At 43.9% G+C, this 18,382-nt stretch overlaps 1 protein-coding gene across 2 annotated transcripts in view; it reads right to left on the bottom strand.

The window, feature by feature from the left end:
- The window catches only part of LOC115199819 (BDNF/NT-3 growth factors receptor), a 90,471-nt gene that overhangs the window by 68,820 nt on the left and 3,269 nt on the right, over nucleotides 1-18,382 (bottom strand). For both annotated transcript variants that reach the window (XM_029762288.1, XM_029762289.1), the window contains exons 2-12: nucleotides 8,976-9,050; nucleotides 8,797-8,868; nucleotides 8,269-8,337; nucleotides 7,839-7,987; nucleotides 6,076-6,212; nucleotides 4,801-4,933; nucleotides 4,298-4,600; nucleotides 3,091-3,117; nucleotides 2,841-2,852; nucleotides 2,471-2,508; nucleotides 2,128-2,227 (exon numbers count right to left, since the gene is read on the bottom strand). In XM_029762288.1, coding sequence (XP_029618148.1) covers nucleotides 2,128-2,227; nucleotides 2,471-2,508; nucleotides 2,841-2,852; nucleotides 3,091-3,117; nucleotides 4,298-4,600; nucleotides 4,801-4,933; nucleotides 6,076-6,212; nucleotides 7,839-7,987; nucleotides 8,269-8,337; nucleotides 8,797-8,868; nucleotides 8,976-9,050 — 1,115 coding nt within the window. The remainder of the gene's footprint in view (nucleotides 1-2,127; nucleotides 2,228-2,470; nucleotides 2,509-2,840; nucleotides 2,853-3,090; nucleotides 3,118-4,297; nucleotides 4,601-4,800; nucleotides 4,934-6,075; nucleotides 6,213-7,838; nucleotides 7,988-8,268; nucleotides 8,338-8,796; nucleotides 8,869-8,975; nucleotides 9,051-18,382) is intronic.

Below are 18,382 nucleotides of genomic sequence, written 5' to 3'. Positions count from 1 at the left end.
GGAAGTAGCTGCTGCTTTCGCAACAGCTAATGGGGATTCTAATAAAATACCAAATACCCAGGTCATCTGCGTACCTCAAGATTGATTGCCCATTAAGCTAAAGCTTCTGGTCTTTGGCAAGGTTACTCATTGCCGTTGTGCCTGTGAAGTTCCTCCACTACATGTGCTTGTGGCCCTCTGAAGACATCTGGAACCCAGAATGGGCCCCATTCTGTACAAATCCAATTCCCCACAGGGGTAGTGCAAGGTGTGAGGGAGTTCCATGAGGGCAGGCGTTTGATCATTGAACGGGGCCTAAGTGTGCTCTGCATGAGGAGGACACAGAGGGAGCGTGCTCTATAGAGTCCGATCAGAGATACTTCTGACCTTGAGAGAAATGTATTGATCGTCCGGCACTGTTCCTATTGATTGTCCGGCACTCTTCCAAACACAGAGAAAACTGATACCTGCCCTCCTGAATCATTGATAAGCATACAGGAGTGCTCTCTCCCTCTCTCACTCTCTCGTCCCTGATATCTTGCTCTCTGTCTGTCTTTCTCCGCTGCTCTTCTCTCTCTTTTGTTCCATTCCAGAGGAAGTTCAAACAGGTTAAGGTCTGTTTCGTCATGAAACGACATATTTGTAAAGACCAATTCCAAGTGTTCAGACAGATATTCTAATTGAAATGTATTTTGGCAAACAAACCGATTTAGAAAGGACATTTGACCAAAACCTGACAATCGCTTTTCTCTGACGCCCATCACTGATTTTTTTCTTAGGACTTATTCTATCTTTACAGACACAACATTTTCTGAGTTGTTAACACAGTTGACTCCTTAATAACACTCTGGACACGCACACATTCATATTGACAATCACAAACTGTAAAATACAATAACAACCTAAATCTACACACACATAGACAATGAGTAGAGTAAGAGACAGTATCTCCAATCCTTACTGTACGCCATGTCTTATTTATAACAGAAGAGCAGTTGCAGGAGGATATAAAAAATGCATGCAACCATGTACACCTTTTTGTGTGTGTGTGTGTGTGTGTGTGTGTCTAAAAGTGAAAGTGTTTGCTTTTAGTGTGGCTCATGCTTTTGAGCGACAGTAGTGTCACTTCCTCCATCAGAAAGGAAAGGATAGGAAATGCAGTGAGGAGCGAGAGACTCGAGGTAAACATTCGTGTGGGCAACGCTGAAACTCCAGCTAACTTCCTATTCTAACTTGCGCATGCGCACACACAAAGGCGCACATGCGCTCACACAGACATTTAGGCACAGATACTGTACACCTATGCACTGCAAGGGAAGGCGCTGAGAGGGAGGAGAGCAATCGACGCCTCCAGTGGAACCTCATCCTCCACTTCCGCAGAAGAAAGGAGACACCACTACTCCCCCTCCACCGCTTTCTTTCACACCTGTCACCCTCAGAGGGGCAATAAACCAATCAGTGTCAAAATAACAGGTTATACTGAGGCAGCTGTGGTCTTCCCACACTCCTACATAGACAATCTTATCAAAAATACACACACTCATACACACTCAGGTCAGGATTCAATCCATTGCAGAGAGAGGATTTCAGGATAGCGCTTTCAAAAGTGCTTTTAGAAGCCATCGTCACAGTTTGATCCTCATATTATTTTCCAGTTTGGTTCAGAATTAGTACAAACTAAGAGATTTGAGTGAGAGTGACTTGACCCGTCCACTGTTTCTGCTCATGTCGGTTAGTGTCGAAATCCTCTTAAGTAAGTTAGACAACAACTTGCGTTAGACGACAACAGCATCAGTAAAGACAGAGATGGGTTACAGTGCACCGTTATCTTCGTATTGGGATGCACAATAAAGGTTTGCGGGAGGATTAGTGTGGAACAAGACACAATGAGACATTGAGACGGATCACTGAGATCCACATGCATGTTATTCACCAGCAACATCTGAGTACCTCTTTACCACCACTCAGACCCCACTCTATGGTTTAATCCCAAATGGCACTCTATATCCTATGCAGTGACAGTGCCAAAAGAAGTGCACTATTTAGGGAATAGGGTGCCATCGCAGATTTGAGAGAAAGCCCCTGTCTTTCTATGCTAACGATTGACATAGGTTACAGTAGTTCACTGTGTAAAGGGACTTACTGTACCTTTGATTCCAAACTTTGAGTTTCCCCCGAATTTTAGCATGACCAGCATCAAGAGGAAACCCGTGAAGGCTACTGCTGCAATCCCAACGACCACGTACACCTGAGAGAATGACATAGCTGTTGAGCTAGGACCACCACTACCACTCTGAAACACATTGGGTCGCAGTGTGTAGCCTACTACCACCAAGACACATGACACCAACCATATAAAAACATGACATATAAATGTATAAAACTTAAACATACTGTCAACTATAAACACACTATATAGTACTATTAATAATAATAGTCCTGGTAAAACACAAAACAAGTGCACAAGGAGGTGTCTTAGAGTGTGACTTACAGCAACTCTGTCTTCCGGTGGATCTAGAGGTGTGTCGTCTGTTTTCAAAGAGAAGAGAAGACAGCAGATGCTAAAGTATCCCTCATTTCAAATGTAGTTGATCAAATATGTCTGTCCGTGTGGGTAACCCGTTAGTGGAAGGGGTGCCTACATAAGGACTTAATAAGAATATTTGTATTATGTCTTGCGGTTGTTGGCATAAACATTGCTGTTCACGAATGCAGTATATACGGGTTGGGATATGAAGTCCTTATGAAGGTACCCTTTCAAGTAAAGTGTTCCCTCTATGAGTGTGTCAGAGTGACATAGGCCTAGGTGCTTTGAAAGCTCCGCTGTGTGAATAGGTAATGTGAAGGGACAGTGACTATACCTGTAGTCGGGTCTGTGGTGCCCAGAGACAGTGTGACACGAGGTGAGGAAAGAGAAAAGAAAGTACTAACACTTTATGAGACAAAAAGCAAAGCTCAGAAATCAGTTTCCAAAGTTTTTCTCAAGTCAATAATCCTCAGTTGTCAGGACATCTTTTATTCATAAAAGGAAAGCACATTGTTTATTGCTAAACAGTTCAATTAGTAATTTAGACAGTCAATTTCCATTTAAATATTTGAACAGCAACTCACCATAGTAAAGAGGTTCTGTCACTGTTCCTGTCGGGTAAAATACAAAAAGTACTTGATTGATCAATAAAGGTAATAGATTAGATAAGAACTTCGCTCACCTGCTTGTCTAGTGTAGGTCTCACTTGGACACCAATTGAAAATATACTGATCAAAAATATAAACGCAACATGCAACAATTTCAACGATTGTACTGAGTTACAGATCATATAAGGAAATCAGTCAAATGAAATAAATTCCTTGGACCCTAATCTATGGATTTCACATGGCTGGGCAGGGTCGCAGCCATGGGTGGGCCTGGGAGGGCATAGGCCCACACACTCGGGAGCCAGGCCCAGCCAATCAGAATTCGTTTTTCACCACAAAAGGGCATTATTACAGACAGAAATACTCCTCGGTTTCATCAGCTGTCCGGGTGGCTGGTCTCAGACGATCCCACAGGTGAAGAAGCCAGATGTGGAGGTCCTGGGGTGGCATGGTTACACATGGTCTGCGGTTGTGAGGCCGGTTGGGAGTACTGCAAAATGATCTACAACGACGTTGGAGGCGGCTTATGGTAGAGAAATGAACATTACATTCTCTGGAAACAGCTCTGGTGGACTTTCCTTCAATCAGCATGCCAATTGAACACACCTTCAAAACTTGAGACATCTGTGGCATTCTGTTGTGTGACAAAACTTCACATTTTAGAGTGGCCTTTTACTGTCCCCAGCCCAAGGTGCACCTGTGTAATTATTATGCAGTTTAATCAGCTTCTTGATATGCCACACATGTCAGCTTGATGGATTATCTTGGCAAAGGAGAAATGCTCACTAACAGGGATGTAAACAAATTTGTGCACAAAATTTGAGAGAAATACGCTTTTTGTGCATATGTTACATTTCTGGGATTTTTTATTTTGTTGCGTTTCCTTTTTTTTCAGTATAATTACAGTTTAACAAAAGTGCAGACACAGCTCTCTAGCAATTCAGTTTGTCACCCGTCCTATGTGCAATTTGACCCCTAGCCCCTCCCCCTAATAACTTGAGTAGATCTGAGAGGATTGGAGATAGATGTAAACAATATGGTAATACTGTATCTCCATCTTACCATTTGATAAGCCAGGTGGAGTTGTTGCCACATTGCAGACTATCCAATCCTCTCAGAATGGAACAAGTGGGATAGGGGTTTAACTGAGGTTCAGAGAGTGGTTACACTACACAACACATACCTCCCTCAAAGGGGTTGCGCATGAAGTGGGCATCGACGGTCTTGCGGTCCTGTCCGTACTTGTTGCTGGCCAACAGGGTGTACGGTCCGTTGTTGATGTGTGTGGGGCTGTCCAGCTGCAGGCAGCCGTGGTACTCCCTCTCAGAGAAGTCATGGATCATGGTCATGATGTAGGGTCCCTCAATGACCGGCTCCCCGTTTAACAGCCAGCGGAGCTCGGGCTTTGGGTTCCCAGACATACTGAATGGGATGCACCAGTGGTGGTCCTGGTAGGCATCACTCAACTTACTGATGTTAGGGGGAACTGAGAGAGAGAGAGAGAGAGAGAGAGAGAGAGAGAGAGAGGGAGTGAATGCGTCAGTGAGTTAGCGAGTGAGGGAGTGAGACAGGTAGAAGGAGAAGCCATAGCGGGGAGAAAAGAAGGGGGAAAGAGTTAATAAGGCAGGTGTCACTCTCATTCTTTCCCCCTCTTGTCTAGAGATGTGAGTCATGTTTGGAACTCACAGAGGATGTTGAGGAGGACGGTGGACTCATTCTCGCCCACAATGTTCCCAGCACTGCAGGTGATCTTACAGTTGTTGTCCAGGGAGGAGAGGTTATAGAGATGGAGCTCAGACACTTGGCCTGAGGTCTCAATCTGCACACAAAGACACAGTCAGTCAGGTACCAATCTCATCCACATGACCAATGCTTTAACACATCAACAGTTATTTTGAAAATCTTTTGCAAACACAATACCTGTTGCTGGTTGTTAGTGATATTGTAAGATCATGCTTTACCATTTCTAAACAGATACCCTTCCCTAGTAGTTATTGATTCTTTGACATCGTGTTGTCTCTTCTGTATGAGAACCTATGCTAAACAAATGGTGTTACACAACTAGATTAGCAAGTACCATTATAGGCCAATACTAGTGAATAATTGGTGTTAAAATCCTTGGTGTTAAAAGATCTGCAATATGCCAGATGAGGTAGGTCCTTTTAGGATCCCTGTTCACCTCATTCAGCTGCTTGTCTAGGTAACACACTGTTGTTCACTCAGATGTGTGAGTTTATAGGCGTTTTGCCCTGTGTTTGAGACGTTTTGCCCTGTGTTTGAGACGTTTTGCCTTAGTCCTCCTCAACTTGAGGTCATTTTGCTATTGGCCAAGTCAGTTTGTTTTTCAAGTTAATTATTTTTGTGAAAACCTTTTCTGCATTTTTCTGCATTTGTATATTTTGGATCCAGTCTTCTCATCAACTTTACTGTTAAAGATGGAATCTGCAGTAGGGCAAACAGCACCACTGCCGTTGTTGTTTCTATTTTTGTTGATGAAGCGGAGGTGAGGAGCGTCGCACAACGTGGTAAAAAATTGCAGTACATTTCTGTTGTTCTATCACGTTTGCAATGATGTCAGAGGGGAAATAACAGAGTTCATTGTTTGCAGTAACTTATTTGTTGTTGTAATGTCGCAAACAGCCGTGGCAGTTTACCATTAAAGATTCCAGCTTGAAATAAATGCCACTTATTTTTGCACCTGCTGATGGGTAGGGCCAGGAGTTTTACTTGACCACGAAACACTTATTTTTGCATCTGCTGATGGATAGGGCCAGGAGTTTTACTTGACCATGAAAAAATCTGTTTCTTGGTCAGGTCATGTGGTCAGTAAAACTCCTGGCCCTACTCATGGGCGTGTCTAAAATGGTACCCTATTCCCTATATAGTGCACTACTTTTGACCCGAGACCAATTTGAGCCGGGGCCATGGGCTTTCTGGTGGGGGGGTGGGGTGGTGACTGACCTCATAGTAGGAGATGAGTGGGGTCATTTTCCAGATGAGCTCAGGAGAGGGCTCTCCGGAGGTGTTGCATGTCAGCACCACATCAGCACCCTCCTGCACCATCACCTTGGACGGGCTCAGAGTCGCCATGGGAACCACTGCCAACGACAACGAAGGGGAGATTCAATGCCATCTTAGTTAAAAATCACAGCACACACACGGCAGTGGTCACACACAGATTACAACTCCATGTGTCTCGCAACTCCGATAAAATCGATTGGACACTGTCTGGAGCCTCTCTAAAGGGAGACAACAACACAACAGACGTTGGAGGGGAGGGGACTGTGACCTGACTGTGACCTGACTATGTGTCCAATCAGAAGCTTGGCTGCCTCTTCGCCGTGGTCAATGGCATGGGAGCGTCTGGCGAAGAAAGGCCAATGTCTGTCGAAGGTCCTGGCTGATAAAATGGACAGATCTCTTATCTCCACTCAGGGACGTCGCCAAGACTCTTAACAGCATGGCAACCCTCTCAATCATTCTAAAACCCAGAAAACTATTAATTTCAGCACTCAGAGCGCAATATTAGCCCTTACCATCTTATGCAACTCTCTTACAAGCACTGCCAGCTGGCACAGTATGCCTTTACAATGTGTCCATCTTTAACAACACACCCCCGTGGGCTAAACTGGTTGCAATGGTTGTACACTGGTTGAAATATAAATACTGACAGGCAGCAGTGAAGACTATATCTTGGCCTCAGATAACCTCTGCATCCAACACATGAAAACTACAGCACTGAGCTGTGGATCTCATATAGTACAGGATGATAGAGAGAGAGAGAGAGAGGGAGAGATGAACAGAGAGATTCACTGAAAACGACGGAGAGATTCCCTGGAAGAGAGATGGTCAGAGAGAGTGAGAGGGAACGACAGAGAGAATGACTGAGAGAAAGGGGGGGATGCAGGGTACTCAGTGTTTCTGGCTGGCCGGCAGCCATGGGGCATCGTACACATGTGGGGCCTCTCCCGTGTGTCTTCTTCATACACGGGGTCCCCCTGCCATCTTTCCAGGGGTCCGCACGTAACCGTGGCGAAGGTGAAAATAGCATCCTAATGGAGTGGAGGCTGGACAGCCGGATCAATAAGTGTTATCAATGTTATTATATAGCCTCCTCTGTACGCCAGAGCACACTAGTACAGACACAGGTTCCTCTGTGTTAATACACACCGGTGAGTGTTACTGAGTGGTAGGGGGAAACTGATCCTAGACCAGCTTTGGTTTGTGGGTTCTCATAATGGGCAAATTTCGATTTAGGATACAGCATGTGAATCTAAGGACAGTTTCCTTTATTCAGCAAAGCCAGTAAAGGGATAGTTTTCTGTAATTTTCACCCAACCTTAATAACTGTTTTCTTACCTCTAGATGAGTTATGTCTTAGAATTTTAATATGAGCTCTACGGAAAGCCTGTAAAGTAAACAACGCCCGAAAACGATTGAGTTTAGGGTTGGAAGGGAGTTGACTCTCTGGGTATGAATAACGAGGGCATGTTGTTCCAAACGAGCCACTTTAAAGAATGACTGTCCGTGACATAAGTTCTCTTTGCTGAAACTGGATCTCCCAAGTCCAGCGTTGCCCACTCTCCATTACGACCATTATCTCTCTGTCTCTGACAGTAAGCCCGCTCTGACATAAGAGGGGGACGGGAGGGGGATGGGGGGGGGGCATTATCAGGATGGGAAGGATACATTTTCAATAAAAATAAATCAAGTGGGGCCATTACTGCAGTGAGGGAGTTTGAGCCTGATCAGGGGTTTCCTCCCGCCACCCTCCGCTGTACATTGGAGGTCCTGAGCATCGGCCTCCTCTCCCAGCCATAGCTTCATCCATATGTTCTCACAGGAACAGTGCAGCGGGTTCCCAGAAAGAATCCTACACAGACAGAAACACAGCGTTGAGTGTCGAATCGCACACACTGACACTGACACAAACACACACACATGCGCGCATAAACGCATGTATAAGCACAAACAGATGAGCACATACGCGCGCACACACACACACTAATGTTTTTGGCGATCCACGACGACACATTGTCAATCGGGGGTACATAAAACACAGCTGAAAGAGTTAAAAAGGGAGAGAGAGGTAGGGAGAGATAGAGAGACAGACGAGTATAAGACAGAATACAGTTGATTTAAAAAGTGACTCACAGATTTGATATGTTTAAACGTCGAAATATCCTCCAAGACAGAGATGACAGGTTGTTGTCTTTCAAATTCCTGTCAATCACAATTAACATTATAGTCAATGCTAAAGAAAATATGCAAAAGAAATGCTAAACTGTACAACCATTCCAACAACTGCCCCTGGGCACAGATGTCAGCTCAAAATCTAGTTTCGATTTGCATTTGGTTGAGTTGTGAATTGAGTTGTGAACTAATGTGAATTCAACGTGAAATCAACCAAACATGTCACCATGTCATTGGATTTAGGTTAAAAGTTGAGTGAAAAAAAACTCCCTTACTTTGATGACTTTTTCAAACCCAATCAGTTTTCCACGTTGATTCAATGTTATCACATATAATTTTTTGATTGAAATGAAATGGAAACAATGTTGATTCAACCAGTTTTTGCCCAATGGGTTGTCTGTCTTACAGTAAACAGTTATTTTTGTAAGAACTCTAATTTGGCCTTCACATTGAGATAAATGTTGCCTTAGGCCTATAGAAGCCACTCACAGATACTGAAGCTTGAGGTTGTTCTGGAAGGCCAGTCGAGACACATAGGTAAGCCGGCTGTTAGTCACAGTTCTGCAAAGCAAATACACACAAAAACATGATCATGCTGCACGAGTTGACAATCTGGGCCCGATCATGACCACAAGTATAAGATATCACATAACATAAAAAAAACTTACAGATTGGTGAGGTTCCGGTAATAATGCAGGTCTTTGTCATTGATGGAAGAGAAGCTACTTTGGTTTGCAATATATCTATCAAAAATGAAATTGGGAAAAATAGGTTAGTTAACAGAAGTAGCAGGCCCACTGAACTACCGATACACATTTCAACAGATATTCATCCTTAAGAATCGATTGACGTACCCGTGCGCCAACGTAATTAACATAATACAAAAACCTAGAGATATCGGGGGGGGGTTCGTATGGGTTGCATCTCAACCCACTGCATCAGCCTATGTCAGCCTTTCACATCTGCTGTGGAAAGTGGCAGACATCCCGAAAATCGGTCTTCTCATGAAAACAGCTGTAGCGTCCGAAACGGTTTGGCCTACAAACTAATACGACCCCCACAAGCCCCACAGGACTCGTCTGAAGTCGGTACTGTCAATGTGCCAACTTCTGTCTGCAGCATCCGAACAGTTTGGGCGACAAAATAATATGACCCGACTATGGAAGGGGAGACTTGTTTTGTTCTATGACCCCCACAAGTGTCGCAGGTCTCTCTGAAGGTAACCCGGTACCAGTTTGAAAATGTTGGAAGTATGGAAGTAGGTTTGTGAGCACAAAAAAGGGGTGAAATAATATATACAGTACCAGTCAAAAGTTTGGACACACCTACTTATTCAAGTTCTCTTTTTAAATTGACAATTTTCTACATAATAGTGAAGACATCAAAACTATGAACTCACTGTCTCTTCCTGAAGACAAATAATGTATCAAAATGCTTCAATCTGGGTTTAGACCCGATCATATTTCTGAGACTGCACTTGTGAAGGTGGTAAATTACCTTTTAATTGTGTCAGACCAAGGCTCTGCATCTGTCCTCGTGCTCCTAGACCTTAGAGCTGCTTTTGACACCATCGATCACCACATTCTTTTGGAGAGATTAGAAACCCTAATTGGTCTACACGGACTAGTTCTTGCCTGGTTTAGATCTTATCCGTCGGAAAGATATCAGTAAATCACTGTGGATGGTTTGTCCTCTGAGAAATCAATTGTAAGTTTCGGCGTTCCTCAAGGTTCTGTTTTAGGACCACTATTGATTTCACTATATATTCTACCTCTTGGTGATGTCATTCGGAAACACAATGTCAACTTTCACAGCTATGCGGACTACACACAGCTGTACATTTCGATGAAACATGGTGAAACCCTAAAATTGCCTACCCTGGAAGCCTGTGTTTCAGACATAAGGAAGTGGATGGTGGCAAATTGTCATAATCCGTGTATGTAGGTGGCAGGGAAGTCAGGCGCAGGAGAAACCAAAGTGGTTAAAAAATTGAGTATTTATTAAAAACTAACTCCAAAACCAACGTAGAAAATAATCCGGGTAAACAATAACCCGTCGCACACCGATACATAAACAACACGTACATAACATAACAAACAATCACCGACAAGGATATGAGGGGAAACAGAGGGTTAAATACACAACATGTAATTACTGGGAAAAGAAACAGGTGTGTAAGGAGACCAGACAAAACCAATGGAAAATGAAAAACTGATCAATGGTGGCTAGAAGACCGGTGACGTCGATCGCCGAGCACCACCCGAACAAGGAGGGGCATCGACTTCGGCAGAAGTCGTGACACAAATGTTTTACTTTTAAACTCGGACAAAACAGAGATGCTAGTTCTAGGTCCCAAGAAACAAAGAGATCTGCTGTTGGATCTGACAATTAATCTTGTCTCAAATAAAATTGTGAAGGACCTTGGCGTTACTCTGGACCTTGATTTCTCTTTTGACGAACATAACAATAATATTTCAAGGACATCTTATTACATCTTCGTAACATTGCAAAAATCTGAAACTTTTTGTCCAAATATTATGCAGAAAAGCTAATCCATGCTTTTGTCACTTCTAGATTAGACTACTGCAATGCTCTACTCTCCAGCTACCTGGATAAAGCACTAAATAAACTTCAGTTAGTGCTAATCACAGCTGCTAGAATCCTGACTAGAACCAAAAAAGTTGATCATATTACTACAGTGCTAGCCTCCCTACATTGGCTTCCTGTTAAAGGTAGGGCTGATTTCTAGGTTTTACTGCTAACCTACAAAGTATTACATGGGCTTGCTCCTACCTATCTCTCCGATTTGGTCCTGCCGTACATACCTACATGTACGCTACGGTCACAAGACACAGGCCTCCTTATTGTCCCTAGAATTTCTAAGCAAACAGTTGGAGGCAGGGCTTTCTCCTACAGAGCTCCATTTTTATGGAATGGTCTGCCTATCCCTGTAAGAGACGCAGACTCGGTCTCAACCTTTAAGTCTTTACTGAAGACTCATCTCTTCAGTAGGTCCTATGATTGAGTGTAGTCTGGCCCAGGGGTGTGAAGGTGAACGGCAAGGCACTGGAGCGACGAACTGCCCTTGCTATCTCTGCCTGGCTGGCTCCCCTCTCTCCACTGGGATTCTCTGCCTTTGACCCTATTACGGGGGCTGAGTCAATGGCTTACTAGTGCTCTTCCATGCCATCCCTAGTAGGGGTGCATCACTTGAGTAGGTTGAGTCACAGACGTGATCTTCCTGTCCGGTTTTGCGCCCCCCTTGGGCACATGCGGTGGAGGAGATCTTTGTGGGTAGTAAGTTGTCTCAGGGTAGTAAGTTGGTGGTCTGTTGATATCCCTGGGGCTGTGCTTTGGCATAGTGGATGGGGATATATCCTGCCTGGTTGGCCCTGTCCGGGGGTATTGTCGGTCGGGACCACAGTGTTCCCTGACCCACCCGTCTCAGTCTCCAGTATCTATGCTGCAATAGTCTATGTGCCGGGGGCTAGGGTCAGTCTGTTATATCTGGTGTAATTCTCCTCTCTTATCTGGTGTCCTGTGTGAATTTAAGTATGCTCCCTCTAATTCTCTCTCCCTCTCTCACTCCCGGAGGACATGAGCCCTAGGATCATCCCTCAGGACTACCTGGCATGATGACTCCTGGCAGTCCCCAGTCCACCTGGTCGTGCTGCTGCTCCTGTTCTGCCGTGCTACATAACCTTGTCCCAGACCTGCTGTTTTCGTCTCTCTCTCTCTCTCTCTACCGCACCTGCTGTCTCGACCTCTGAATGCTCGTCTATGAAAAGCCAACTGACATTTACTCTTGAGGTAATTACCTGTTGCACGCTCTACAACCACTGTGATTATTATTTGACCATGCTGGTCATCTATGAACGTTTAAACATCTTGAAGAACAATCTGGCTTTAAATGGCCATGTACTCTTATAATCTCCACCCGGCACAGCCAGAAGAGGACTGGCCACCCCTCAGAGTGTGGTTCCTCTCTAGGTTTCTTCCTAGGTTCCTGCCTTTCGAAGGAGTTTTTCCTATCCGCTGTGCTTCTACATCTGAATTGCTTGCGGTTTGGGGTTTTAGGCTGGAATTCTGCTGATGAAAAAAGGGCTTTATAAATACATTTGATTGATTGATTGATTGATTGATTGATTGATGAAATAACACATTTGGGATCATGTAGTAACAAAAAAGTGTTAAACAAATCAAAATATATTTTATATTTTCGATTCTTCAAGGTAGCCACCTATTGCCTTGACGACAGTTTTGCACACTCTTGAGATTATCTCAACCAGCTTCACCTGGAATGCTTTTCTAACGGTCTTGAAGGAGGTCCCACATATGCTGAGCACTTGTTGGCTGCTTTTCCTTCACTCTGTCGTCCAACTCATCCCAAACCATCTTAATTGAGTTGAGGTCGGGTGACTGTGGGGCCAGGTCATCTGATGCAGCGCTCCATTACTCTGCTTCTTGGTCAAACAAATGATAGTCCCACTAAGCACAAACCAGATGGGATGGCGGATTGCTGCAGAATGCTGGGGTAGCCATGCTGGTTAAGTGTGCCTTGAATTCTAAATAAATCACCGACAGTGTCACCAGAAAAGCACACCCACACCATCACACCTGCTCCTCCATGCTTCACGGTGGGAACCACACATGCGGAGATCATCCGTTCACCTACTCTGCGTCTCACAAAGACACAGCAGTTAGAACCAAACATCTCAAATTTGGACTCATCAGACCAAAGGACAGATTTCCACTGGTCTAATGTTCATTGCTTGTGTTTCTTGGCACAAGCAAGTCTCTTCTTATTAGTGTCCTTTAGTAATGGTTTCTTTGCAGCAATTTGCCCACGAAGGCCTGATTCACGCAATCTCCTCTGAATAGTTGATGTTGAGATGTGTCTGTTACTTGAACTTTGTGAAGAATTTATTTGGGCTGCAATCTGAGGTGCAGTTAACTCTAATGATCTTATCCTCTGCAGCAGAGGTAACTCAGGGTCTTCCTTTCCTGTGGCGGTCCTCATGAGAGCCAGTTTCATCATAGCGCTTGATGGTTGTTGCGACTGCACACATTTTCCAGATTGACTGACCTTCATGTCTTAAAGTAATGGTGGACTGTCGTTTTTCTTTGCTTATTTGAGCTGTTCTTGCCATAATATGGACTTGGTCTTTTACCAAATAGGGCTATCTTCTGTATACCACCCCTACCTTGTTCCAACACAACTGATTGGATCAAACTCCTTAAGAAGTAAAGAAATTCCACAAATGAACGTTTAACAAGGCACACCTATTAATTGAAATGTATTCCAGATGACTACCTAATGAAGCTTGTTGATAGAATGCCAAGAGTGTGCAAAGCTGTCATCAAGGCAAAGGGTGGCTACTTTGAAGAATCTCAAATATTAAATATATTTTGATTTGTATAACACTTTTTTTTTACTACATGATTCCATATGTGTTATTTCCTAGTTTTGATGTATTGGCTATTATTCTATAATTTACAGTAGATAATAGTAAAAATGAAGAAAAATCCTGGAATGAGTAGGTGTATCCAAACTATTGACTAGTACTGTATATACAGTGAATGTAAATATAAAAGGAACATGTAAACTGTAATAAAAATAAAAGATCCCAGAAATATTCCATATGCACAAAAAGCTTATTTCTCTCCGATTTTTGGCACAAATTTGTTTACATCCTTGTTAGTGGCATTTCTCCTTTGTCAAGATAATCCATCCACTTAACAGGTGTGGCATATCAAGAAGCTGATTAAACAGCATGATGATTGAACAGGTGAACCTTGTGCTGGGGACATCAAAAGGCCATGCTAAAATGTGCAGTTTTTTCACACAACACAATGCAACACGTCTCACGTTTTGAGGGAGCGTGAAATTGGCAAGCTGACTGCAGGAATGTCTACCAGAGCTGTTGACAGAGAATGTAATGTTCATTTCTCTACCATGAGCCGCCTCCAATGTCTTTTAGGCAGTACGTCCAACCGGCCTCACAACCGCAGACTATGTGTAACCATGCTAGCCCAGGACACCCGGCTTATTCACCTGGGGGATCCTCTGAGACTAGCCACCAGGACAACTGTGGTTTTGCACAACCGAAGAATTTCTACATAAACTGTCAGAAACTGTCTCAGGGAAGCTCATCCCCATGCTCGTCATCCTCACCAGGGTCTTGACCTGACTGCAGCTACAGACAACCAACAAAATTGCATTTTATCAATGGCAATTTGAATGGACAGAGATACCGTGATGAAATCCTGAGTCCCATTGTTGTGCCATTCATCCGCCGCCATCACCTCATGTTTCAGCATGATAATGCACGGCCCCATGTACATGGATCTGTATACAATTCCTGGAAGCTGAAAATGTCCCAGTTCTTCCATGGCCTGCATACTAACCAGACATGTCACCCATTGAGCATGTTTGGGATGCTCTGGATTGACATGTACGATAGCATGTTTTGTTACGTTACAGCCTCATTCTAAAACTGATTAAATAAATAATCAGCCACTCGGATTTGAACCTCGATCTAACATCTCTGGAGAGACCTGAAAATATCTGTGCAGCAACTTTTCCCCATCCAACCTGACAGAGCTTGAGAGGATCTGCAGAGAAGAATGGGAGAAACTTGCCAAATACATGTGTGCCAAGCTTACCCAAGAAGACTCGAGGCTGTAATCGCTAAGTACTAAGTAAAGGGTCTGAATACTTATGTAAATGTGATATTTCAGTTTTAAATATTTTATACATTTGCAAAATTTCTAAAAACCTGTTTATGATTTTTCATTAAATTGATGAGGGGAAAAAACAATTTAATCCATTTTAGAATTAGGCTGTAATGTAATAAAATGTGGAAAAAGTCAAGGGGTCTGAACACTTTCCAAATGCACTGTCACGTCCTGACCAGTAATAGGGGTTATTTGTTACTGTAGTTTGGTCAGGACGTGGCAGGGGGTGTTTGTTTTATGTGGTTCGGGCTTTGTATTTAGGTAGAGGGGTGTTTGGTTTATTTTAATTTTATTTTTATTTCACCTTTATTTAACCAGGTAGGCAAGTTGAGAACTAGTTCTCATTTACAATTGCGACCTGGCCAAGATAAAGCAAAGCAGTTCGACAACATACAACAACACAGAGTTACACATGGAGTAAACAACATACAGTCAATAATACAGTAGAAAAAAAAAAAAAAAAAAAAAAAAAAAAAATCTAAAAAATAAGACTATATACAATGTGAGCAAATGATGTGAGATAAGGGAGGTATGAGCAAAAAAAAATGCCATGGTGGCAAAATAAATAAAGTATAGCAAGAAAAACAATGGAATGGTAGATTTGTAGTTTGAAGAAAGTTCAAAGTTCAAATATAAATAATATGGTGCAAAGGAGCAAAATAAATAAAATAAATAAATACAGTAGGGGAAGAGGTAGTAGTTTGGGCTAAATTATAGATGGGCTATGTGCAGGTGCAGTGATCTGTAAGCTGCTCTGACAGCTGGTGCTTAAAGCTAGTGAGGGAGATAAGTGTTTCCAATTTCAGAGATTTTTGTAGTTCGTTCCAGTCGTTGGCAGCAGAGAACTGGAAGGAGAGACGACCAAAGGAGGAGTTGGCTTTAGGGGTGACCAGAGAGATATACCTGCTGGAGCGCGTGCTACAGGTGGGTGCTGCTATGGTGACCAGTGAGCGGAGATAAGGGGGGACTTTACCTAGCAGGGTCTTGTAGATGACCTGGAGCCAATGTGTTTGGCGACGATTATGAAGTGAAGGCCAGCCAACGAGAGCATACAGATTGCAGTGGTGGGTTGTATATGGGGCTTTGGTGACAAAACGGATGGCACTGTGATAGACTGCATCCAGCTTGTTGAGTAGGGTATTGGAGGCTATTTTGTAAATGACATCGCCGAAGTCGAGGATTGGTAGGATGGTCAGTTTTACGAGGGTATGTTTGGCAGCATGAGTGAAGGATGCTTTGTTGCGAAATAGGAAGCCAATTCTAGATTTCACTTTGGATTGGAGATGATTGATGTGAGTCTGGAAGGAGAGTTTACAGTCTAACCAGACACCTAGGTATTTGTAGTTGTCCACAAATTCTAAGTTAGAACCGTCCAGAGAAGTTATGCTGGATGGGCGGGCAGGTGCAGGCAGCGATCGGTTGAAGAGCATGCATTTAGTTTTACTTGTGTTTAGGAGCAGTTGGAGGCCACGGAAGGAGAGTTGAATGGCATTGAAGCTCGTCTGGAGGGTTGTTAACACAGTGTCCAAAGAAGGGCCAGAAGTATACAGAATGGTGTCGTCTGCGTAGAGGTGGATCAGAGATTCACCAGCAGCAAGAGCGACATCATTTATGTATACAGAGAAAAGAGTTGGCCCAAGAATTGAACCCTGTGGTACCCCCATAGAGACTGCCAGAGGTCCAGACAGTAGGCCCTCCGATTTGACACACTGAACTCTGTCAGAGAAGTAGTTGGTGAACCAGGCGACGCAATCGTTTGAGAAACCAAGGCTACTAAGTCTGCCGATGAGGATGTGGTGATTAACAGAGTCAAAAGCTTTGGCCAGGTCAATGAATACTGCAGCACAGTATTGTTTCTTATCGATGGCGGTTACGATGTCGTTTAGGACCTTGAGCGTGGCTGAGGTGCACCCATGACCAGCTCTGAAACCAGATTGCATAGCGGAGAGGGTGCGGTAGGATTCGAAGTAGTCGGTAATCTGTTTGTTGACTTGGCTTTCGAAGACCTTAGAAAGGCAGGGTAGGATGGATATAGGTCTGTAGCAATTTGGGTCAAGAGTGTCACCTCCTTTGAAGAGGGGGATGACAGCAGCTGCTTTCCAATCTATGGGAATCTCAGACGACACGAAAGAGAGGTTGAACAGGCTAGTAATAGGGGTTGCAATAATTTCAGCAGATAATTTTGGAAAGAAAGGGTCCAGATTGTCAAGCCCAGCTGATTTGTAGGGGTCCAGATTTTGCAGCTCTTTCAGAACATCAGCTGAATGGATTTGGGAGAAGGAGAAATGGGGGAGGTTTGGGCGAGTAGCTGTGGGGGGTGCAGTGCTGTTGAATGCAGTAGGGGTAGTTAGGTGGAAAGCATGGCCAGCCGTAGAAAAATGCTTATTGAAATTCTCAATTATAGTGGGCTTATCGGTGGTGACAGAGTTTCCTATCCTCAGTGCAGTGGGCAGTTGGGAGGAGGTGTTCTTATTCTCCATGGACTTTACAATGTCCCAGAACTTTTTAGAGTTGGAGTTGCACGAAGCAAATTTTTGTTTGAAAAAGCTAGCCTTGGCGTTTCTAACTGCCTGTGTGTATTGGTTTCTAACTTCCCTAAAAAGTTGCATATCGCGGGGGCAGTTCGATGCTAATGCAGAACGCCACAGGATATTTTTGTGTTGGTTAAGGGCAGTCAGGTCTGGGGAGAACCAAGGGCTATATCTGTTCCTGGTTCTAAATTTCTTGAAAGGGGCATGCTTATTTAAGATGGAGAGGAAGGCATTTTTAAAATATAACCAGGCATCCTCTACTGACGGGATGAGGTCAATATCCTTCCAGGATACCAGGGCCAGGTCGATTAGAAAGGCTTGCTCGTTGAAATGTTTCAGGGAGCGTTTGACAGTGATGAGTGGAGGTCGTTTGACCGCTGACCCATTACGGGTGCAGGCAATGAGGCAGTGATCGCTGAGATCTTGGTTGAAAACAGCAGAGGTGTAATTAGAGGGCACATTGGTTAGGATGATATCTATGAGGGTGCCAGAGTTTGCGGCTTTGGGGTTGTACCTGGTGGGTTCATTAATAATTTGTGTGAGATTGAGGGCATCAAGCTTGGATTGTAGAATGGCTGGGGTGTTAAGCATGTCCCAGTTTAGGTCGCCTAGTAGCACGAGCTCTGAAGATAGATGGGGGGCAATCAGTTCACATATGGTGTCCAGAGCACAGCTAGGGGCCGAGGGGGGTCTATAGCAGGCGGCAACGGTGAGAGACTTGTTTTTGGAGAGATGGATTTTTAGAAGTAGAAGTTCAAATTGTTTGGGTACAGACCTGGATAGCAGGACAGAACTCTGCAGGCTAT

Source organism: Salmo trutta, chromosome 9 (genome assembly GCF_901001165.1).
Source record: "Salmo trutta chromosome 9, fSalTru1.1, whole genome shotgun sequence".
Classification (NCBI taxonomy): domain Eukaryota; kingdom Metazoa; phylum Chordata; class Actinopteri; order Salmoniformes; family Salmonidae; genus Salmo; species Salmo trutta.
The sequence above is the reverse complement of the archived record's forward strand: the minus strand, read 5'-3'. Positions and strand labels throughout refer to the sequence as shown.